Source organism: Lepidothrix coronata, unplaced genomic scaffold, assembly GCF_001604755.1.
Source record: "Lepidothrix coronata isolate B3197 unplaced genomic scaffold, Lepidothrix_coronata-1.0 Scaffold13, whole genome shotgun sequence".
In the NCBI taxonomy this organism is placed as follows: Eukaryota; Metazoa; Chordata; class Aves; order Passeriformes; family Pipridae; genus Lepidothrix; species Lepidothrix coronata.
In genome coordinates this window covers 5118471-5127737 of record NW_016690193.1, presented here as the reverse complement: position 1 = coordinate 5127737, position 9267 = coordinate 5118471, and the positions used below count along the sequence as shown (strand labels likewise).

The 9267-nt window shown below is 35.6% G+C and overlaps 1 protein-coding gene across 1 annotated transcript in view; it reads right to left on the bottom strand.

Moving 5' to 3' along the window:
* Positions 1-2526: 2526 nt before the first annotated feature.
* GUCY1B3 (guanylate cyclase 1 soluble subunit beta) overlaps positions 2527-9267 on the bottom strand; it is a 43443-nt gene continuing 36702 nt past the window's right edge. Inside the window, exons 11-14 of the mRNA XM_017805951.1 lie at positions 8895-9035; positions 7574-7728; positions 7137-7263; positions 2527-3842 (exon numbers count right to left, since the gene is read on the bottom strand). Of these exons, the coding sequence (XP_017661440.1) occupies positions 3819-3842; positions 7137-7263; positions 7574-7728; positions 8895-9035 (447 nt within the window). The 3' untranslated portion in view covers positions 2527-3818. The remainder of the gene's footprint in view (positions 3843-7136; positions 7264-7573; positions 7729-8894; positions 9036-9267) is intronic.

Below are 9267 nucleotides of genomic sequence, written 5' to 3'. Positions count from 1 at the left end.
TGTGCAGCTATAGGTTGGGTAATGAAACCTCTTCCTTTTTTTTTTTTTTTTTTTTACAGTTACATTAACACACCTCTGTTTACTGTCTTATTACTTGCTCCCCCCTCATGGTCAGGTAGGTGTATGAAATGCCAACAGTTTCAAACTCTCTCCCCCAGGAAAGAAAGGATCTTGTTGTAACAAAAAGTAAAATCTTGTTAAAATAAAACAGGACTGTAAGCCCAGTAACTTCCCTTTAATTGGAGACAATAAGCCAACACCATGACTGACAGAATTAATTTCCAATTGCCCATAAATTCCCATCTGTACCACTATGCTGACTGTCTGATGACTGTCTGGAGAACATGAATGCCAAATTCTCTTCAAGTTTTCATACTGATAGAACATGATGACCGAATTTTTTTCTCTCCCTTTTAATATATGATGGCTCTGGAAATGCACTGGATAACATTTTACGGTTCGTGACAATATATGTAAGTGTTGACCTGTCTACATGGTGAATGAAAAACACATTTTAGGATACTGATGCCTCAGGCCTTGCCCTGCCTCCATGGAGACAGATGTTATTGACAAGGCTATCAGAATTTCAGAGTACAAGAGTATACATTACAGTGCACAGCTTGACTGCAGCACACTCAGATGTTTATTAGCTTTGGATTTTACCAGAGTTTTACTCAAAGAAAAGGTTCTGGGGCATACAGCTCCACCCAGTTTTTATTCATATCAAATGCTAGCATATCCCACTTCCTTCTTGTGCATATGATTGTCTTTCAAATGTGAGCTTGGAACTAGTCAGCTATGATTTGTACTAACAGCTACATTATACACCGTAACCAGCTCATAATCTCACATAACCTTATTGGCTTTGTCTTCATCTGTCCTTCCTGAAGGATGTCCTTTACATAGAATCATTGAGGTTGGAAAAGACCTCTAAGACCATTGAGTCCAACCATTAACTTAGCACTGCTGTGTTCATGGCTAAACTATATTCTCAAATGCCACATCTACATCTTTTGAACACTTCCAGGGATGCTGATTCCACCACTTCCCTGGGCAGTCTGTTCCTAAGCCTGAATACCCTTTCAGTGAAGACATTTTTGTGATAATTCTGTAAGTAGATATCCAAACGAGCATTTCATCCATTCTTTATTGTTCTGTTAAAAAAAAAATCAAACATGAAGTTATGTTTCCAGAGATTGTTCCTACTAAGCACCAAATCAGCATTGTGGAAGCCAACGGCAGTGCCAACTTTACATTAGCACTAGAGTCCCAGAGTCCCCTGCATGGCCAGAGAACAAACACCATTGAAACCCAGTTTCTCCTGCCTATCTGAATTCAAAGGAAAGCATATGATCCAGAAGATTACAAACAGCCTAGCATTTCATACTTTGCAATTTCACGGCTGCTTTCCCCTTCTCCTTGCTTCAAGTTTTTTGGTTTTTTTGTTTTGTTTTGTTTTGTTTTACAAAAAATACTAAAATAAAATATGTGCATTTGTAAAGACCTTTGAAACAGACTTTGGTAATTACTCTGGCTCACGTTTCAGCTAGAGAGCTTCTATTGAAAAAGCAAATCACTGCAGTGCAATAAAGGAGGCCGTAGAGCACATATAAAAGAACTAAATACCTGCAGAAGTGTTTAACTGTTATCTGAGAACAATATTTAACCAAAGTATCATTTTAGTAGCTGAATGTGGCATTTAAGTGAAGATCAGTTTCAGTAACAGAAGTGGTTAAGTGTCTGCCTAAATTGTACTGAGATAAAAAGTTCTTATATGAACACAATACATGAGCTATCATTCTAGTGCTTTAAGAAACTGGTTATGTTACGGAGTAGCTTAAAAGGAGCTTTAATATTTTGAAGTTATTAAGAAGGTAGAATATAAAATCAGAGCATTATTTAAGTCTTCCGGCACTCCATCTTCCATCAGCTTGAAGTGTGATACAGAACTTCAGTTTCTTGAGAGCCATTTGCATGAATTATATCAATACATAACCACAGCTGTCAGAAATCCTGTGTCTTAAGGAGTCACCATTAAAGTTTTGGTAAGCTTGATCAACTTCAAGTCCAAATTGCTGCTGTGTATCTACTCGAGTGAGGGCAACCTCTGATGGTGTCCTGGGATGTGCTGCTGTCCAATAGTGAGATGATGGAGAAGAAAGTGCGTGGCTTCCTTTCTTCATTTCCCACTCCTAAAGCTTTGGTTGGTAATGTACATCCTGCTCTAAGTGGATGGCTAATAATTTTTGATTGTTAAATATTGTCCAAGAGTTTCAAAGGAAGGTATGCATTTTTGCAACCTTGTCTACTATTTTTGAAGCATTAATCCATTTTGAACATTAATCTGTGAATGTGATTCATTAACCTGAATGTGTGAGACTTTTGGACATTTGCAAATATTGGAACAATGACTCAATGATTTATTTAAATTTGGACTGCAAATTATTCTATGGAGAAAATACTTGTTTTGCATCAAACAATGAAATACCATTTTCTACCAAAAGAAGATCACAAGATTTCTATAGGTCAGTGGAAAAAATAATTTATTGCAATTTCTTTTGCACATTAACATGAAACATTTATACATATATATTCTGTGCTAATAGGTATACTAGATATAGACAATTTTTGTACACAAAGTAATTGCACTATCCTATTTTATAATGCAAATATTCAGAAATTATCAGTCTGATAAGAACAGATATTATTCACATAAAAATGCACTGTATACTGAAGTTATGGAAGATCTATGCATCCGATACATTGTCCACTTTTACTAACTGTATCAGCTGATAAAAGACACTATGACCCTTTCCAAGCTTTACATCCCTTAATTATGCCATGATGCCTAGAATATTACCAGGTCCTCCCAAGAAATAAAGTAAGATCATTTCTGAAAATTTGAGAGACCAAATCAAAAGGCAACTATGGCAACCATGTCCCGAGAGCATGCCTTCAATTCCAGGGGCTCCATGAGACAAGAATCAATGCACTACAAGTGGTCTAAAATTGTCCAGCAATCTATAATTAATATGACAATTTAATTTACTTAATACAAATCAATGAGAAATACATTGTAAGTGAACAGCATTTCAGTAGAAGTATATTGGCACATGCTTCAAATGGCAGCATCAGAAAAACAACTGCCCCCTTTCAATACCGAAGATGTTTACAAAGCATCTACAAAGGGAAAATGCAGCATACTATCCAAAGAGAAACCTTTTTCTAACCAGGAATTTACAGTGCATCAAATGTTATTCACAAAATGAATGGGAAGCATGGTAATAGCAGAACTAAATCCGATAACAATATTTATACGATAATTTTCATAATGCTGCTTTAGGTATTGTTTTTAAAAATAGTTCTTTAGGTTCATTGTTCTGCCCATCAACTGAAACACCTATCTTTCCAGCAATGTCAGCAATTCACATAACCACTGTACTTCAGAGATGAAGATGAAGATGTGAAGCATCAGATTGAAGTGGTTAGTTGTGGCGTGCATTCTACACAGATTCATTCAATATTATCCAGGGGTAGGAATGACTGACGTGCAAAAATGCATATCAAGAAAAGGAAAGCTTGAAATACATGCTCATAGCAGAGATATAACAATACCAAACAATAAGGACAAAAAATTAGCAAGCAAGCCTGGAGATAAATGGTGAGTATGATTTCAGGAGGAGGGCGAAAGACAATGGCACTGCATGTGGCAATGGGATATAATGTGAAATAACATCCATAACTCAACCTTACTGCCAGGCACCCTATTTGGAGACATTATTGCACCCTATCCAGCGTCCTCTTCCTCTTCCCTCAGTTCAGAAAGCGTCTTGCTTTGTTTCCTTGAGTGCATGCAAGTAGAATTCAAGAAGTAAGGGATTTTCTTTGAAGCAACAACATCGTGGGTTAATGCAGTGACAAAATACATTTTACAACTTGCAACCAATATCAGTAAATAAAAAGAAATAAAACAAAGCATAGGTAGGGCATGTATTTCTTTTGGATGTATTGTATGTAGGAATGTAACAATTCTTACATTCCCTGATGAACTACCAGCTATGAGATACTTTAATTTGTTCCCATCAGTAATGTGGGAACAGGGCAGAAGAGAAAGATATTTCAAAGTGGGGAGGGAGGAAAATTGCAGTCAGACATCTGAGGCTTTCTGCAAGATTTATTTTTTGCAACAAATCTGCTTCTCAAGAGAGAAGCTTCAGCTGAACCACTGTTAAAATAATAAAGATGGTAATAATTAATCTTAAAACATGCAAACAAGTAGATGCAAAATGAGTAATTGGTTGCTGTTGCTTTTGTTCTATGTGTATTTTTGATGCAATTCTATTTTTTGCTGTATTGGTATCATGGAAGAGATATCTTAAACAGGAAAAAAGTAAAGGAGCAGCACTCCAAACCAACACTTTTTCTTGTAAATTAGGTCTTCCTCAGAAGTAACTGCTGCTAATGGCGACTGATATTAGAGCTGTCAACTTAGGAACCAAGTTTGAGGTGTGCTGAACTGTTTCAACTCTGTCATTTTCTACAGGCCTAGCAGAGCAAGAGCATATTTTAAGAATTGCTTTCACATCTCTACAGCAGCTGTAAGTATTTTGTCCTCTTTCCTTACCATATATTTACTAGTGGTCTTCAGGGTAAAATATTATTCTGACAGATTTGCAAATGCTGAGCTAATAACTCTCTAATGGATATAATGAAAAGGAAAATATATCACTAATGTGCATCTATCCTAGATTAAAGATATTGGACGTAGAAAACTTCAAAGTAAAAGCCTAATCATCAAAAATATCTTCTGGATGATTCAAGAACTATTTTCATGTTTACTTCTACAAGCCACTTCTTGCAATATTCTGGACCTTTCTGTACAGAAACTATATGGTTAACTACTTTTAGGAACTACCATATAGTTTCTGAATATATGTTAACATGCTATATTTATTATTATGAACAGTCCCCCTGAAATTGGTGGCACCGCACACTACATCCTTGCATAAAGCAATGTGATTACTTTGAAGTAATCAAACATAAAAAGTTGGTTATCTAATTTCTGCTTTTGGATTACAACTATTATGTACAGCCTATAAAGTGACAGAAAAAAAAACATGAAGAGTACCTTCACAGGAGAAACTGCAAATAGTTCAGAAAATCTTAAAGGACTAAAACTCAACATATCTTTTTGTGTATGGACAGATGAAATTATGCAGGGAGTGAAAAAGAATTAAAAGATTAGAGGAGTATATTCTTTCACTTTTCGAAATCACCTCTGACAAAATGATTATCAGTTCACATCACCACATCAAGGTATCTTTCTAATCTCTTATTCTCTGAAACTTAGTACAATTTAGAAGAGATACCTATGATGGGAGAAGTCCTTCTGACTGTAAGAATTACACCTATATCTTAATTTCAGAATTAACAAAAACTATCAAAATTAGAAAGACTTTTTGAGTGTACTTAAACTGTGAGTCTTAAGTGCTCCTGAAAATCAGGCTCACAGTATGTTTCTGCCAGGTTTATTCCTGCCCCCATGTCTCCTTCTATAAACCTCAATTACTAAGTGGTTAATAGTATTAACAAGTATCTCTCAGGACTGTTGTGAGGATTAACAAAACTAAATGTCATACAAGATCTCTGAAAAGAAATTGCAACATTTAAAATCCTAAACTATCTGAACCTGATATTCATATTAAACAGGTGTGAGGCTGAAAACAAGGAAAATATCCACCTGACTCAGTACCTCCCTGAAATTTACATTTAAAATTACAATGTGCCCTGCTACAAATGATAGGACATTTATAATGCAGAAAAAAGAAGTGACAGGTGTTTAATTAAAGTATATTTTAAATACAACTATAGATTTGAAATAGTGATAGCCATGTGAAATTATAGGTAATCTTGTAGAATAAGAATAGAAAAGTATTCTCAAAAGTGGCACTCAGAATATAATTAAATAATACATACTAAAATACAGAGTTAAAATGCAGAGTTAAAGTACAGGCTCTCCCCTGAAGTTTAATACCAGGGGTTAATATTGGGAGTTACCACTAAAAATTCATTATTCATATACTTGGGTACCAGTGGTAATAAATGTGGATTAGGTCTCCTAAAAAGCCTTAACAGTTTAACAACCTAAATTTCATTTTCAGAAATACATGAGTATTCAGACATATCAATAATTTCCTGTGACTTACAAGAATTATTTCAGCCAAGATAATTCATGACTTCCATTATTTTCTTCAAGTGTATTTTGAAGATTAAATACATTAGTTTAAAACTCATTCTTTTTGTATTACTTTAGGGCAAAATTCAAGCTATGTAAATTACTTCTACCCATTTTTTTCCTCCGTGTTGACAATGGGTGGAACGTATGCACTTGCTCAGCTATGGCAAAGCAGCTGGCATACTGTAACTCATAAGTTTGTAGCACACTTATGAGTCTAAATTTCGTTGGCTTTTACCGAGATTTTGGATAATACATGCCTGAAATTGAGGCATAAGCTAAAAGACCACTCAGTGCTTGAAGAGCTTTACCCTATATCATTTTCAGAGGAGGACTTAGGCTCATATGTCATTAAAAGAAATAGTTTTCACCCTATATGTTTCTAAAGCAAGACCTCTACTATGCAACACTCTCTGAACAACCCACCAGGGGTTAACAGATCACCATACTCATCAGCTGTGAACCTGCTTGCAAGTAGTTGCTGGACTGTTGCCTAAATATTTGAAGGCACATTTATTCACTTACTGCAAGAAAACAAATGGTGAATTTTGAAGTGCTGATAACCAGACATGCCAGCTAAACAGAAATGGACATGATATTGCAAAATCTAGTACAGTGGAGAAATCTGTAAGAGGGAGATATAAATATTGAAACACTTGGCATTCCCTCAAGGACTTTTTGAAATCAAAAGTACTCTTTCAGGAACTGCACAAACTGCAAAGACAAATAATCAAGGACTTTCAAGTGCTGTCAAGATAGTAAATAGTGTTGTACAAAACTCTTCATATTTTTTTAGGGAATATTTAGTTTTGCAAATGCAAATGGATTTCAGTGGTTTAGATTAAATTTGTAATGTTTATGCCTTGTTTGAAAAAAATAATTACATTCTAGTTACTCATACCTCTGTCTCTGTACTCTTTCTGGACAAAAACCAAACCTGCATTGGTTCTTTTTTGCCCTTCATAGAAACTGGACCCCTGTACTCCAGGTGGAACTGAGGATCTGAATTTTCTGGTGTCATAAGACACCTGAAATTGAAAGAGAAAACATGTAAATATACGCACTAAATATATGCATGCACACCACACAGTATCTAAAATATTAAACATACTACAGATATGTGAGCAAAATATCAAAAGATTCAAATCTATCTTTAGATCATATTTGCATACTGATAACTGTGTATCATAATGCAGTCTGCCATACAGACTGCATGAGAACTCACATACTTAAATAATGGTTGCAGAGTCCTTTCAACTCCCAAAACACTTTCATGTTATGTTGACAAAGTGATTTCTTTTAAGAGGTCAGTACCCATAAAAGTAATACATCACTCACCTGTAAGTATATTCGGAGACATTGATCTTTCCCTTTTCTCCAGTAGTTTCTGTTCTGCTTGTTAGATTGACAGTATTTCCAAAGAGACAGTACCGTGGCATCCTTTGACCTATGACACCTGTGACTACCTCACCAGTATGGATTCCTATTGTTATCTTTAGAGAGAAAAAATAAAGTTTGAATATTCAAAATTAATGTAATTAATCTGATGCTTCTGACTAAACGCAGGTAATATGCCATTTATTTCTACTAGTTTATTTTTCTCATATGTCACTCCTACTTCTTCAAAGCCTTGCATTTTGTGGATTTTTGTCACCTTTTTTTTTTTTTTTTTACTTTAGTACAGTGTCATGCCTCTGCCTTCCACATGAAAAATCAAACTCCATATTTTTCCAGCATGCACCATCCTGTTATTATGTATGGTGAAATTAAAAAAAAAGGTAGGAAGAGAGGCATACTCTGCAGGTCTGTGTTTATTGAGTGCTTAGAAGCTGCAGAAATGGATGGCATAGGTCAAGAAAAAAAGATGTTTCTCAGAGGAAATATCATGGTATGTTGTGCTTAAAAGCTCATGAGATGGGACAAGGGTTTGGATAAGCTCATTCTTATAGCATATTACAGTTACTGTAAAGCCCCAAATCAAACTCTCTCACTGCTTTGCCCAGTGACAGAGTGAAGTACACAGCTCTAAGCTAGATGTCAGAACAATAACATTAATGTAAATAGAAATACGCATCACGCTCATTAACCATTTTGCTCTCACAGCCTTCTCATGAGGACAGGTCAGTGTAGCCTGCCCGGTTCTGTAGCAATGCCACAACATCTTCATAAAGTCCCACAATGGCTGAACTTCCACTAATATACACTGGTGTCAGTAATCATTGCTGCAACAGTCTGGGGAACTGTACTTCTCTTTTTAATGCAATATTTTTTCATGCTGACATGAAGATGTGAGGCATGACCAAAAATATCAGTTAGGGAATATTACTGTTCTGTTCACTGAATTGCAGAAGAGTCAACAGATTGTACTGGATGCACAACAGGAATTTTTTTATTAGACTGAAATGATCCGAAAACAGACATAAATGATGCGGACCCAACTCAGTCCTTTAAAAAGTAAAGCACAATTACTACATTTTTAGACCTGGGAACTGCACGTGTCACATCTATGTGTGACTTTTCATATTATTTGCATATATCAGTCTCAAAATCTAACAAAAACAAAGCTTGCATGGACTGGGACTAGAGCATTATCATATTTCAAAGTATTATCATCCTACCAAAGAATGGGTTTTTCATTCAAGCCCACATGTTTACTAACCTGTACAGGCTCACCATCTACTTGAACTTGGCCTGCTATTTCCATCATATCCAAAGCCAGGTGACAGATAGATCGTGCATGATGCATGCAAGGCTCTGGTAAACCACTCACTGTCATATACTTGTCCCCAACTGTTTCCACCTATCAAGACAGATATTTTTCGATTAATTTATTATCATGGCCCTTAGAGTACTAGAATGGATGTAGTGCTTCCTTCAAGGTTGCTTGCCCTTTCAAATAGTTTCCCTTCCCTTTCATTCAAATCACCCTAATTCCTGTCATCTCTGCTCGTTATTGAAGAGAATTTATTGTAAACTTATAACGTAACAAATTACAATGACACTGTGACTGTGTAAACCTGAGTCTCTCTTCT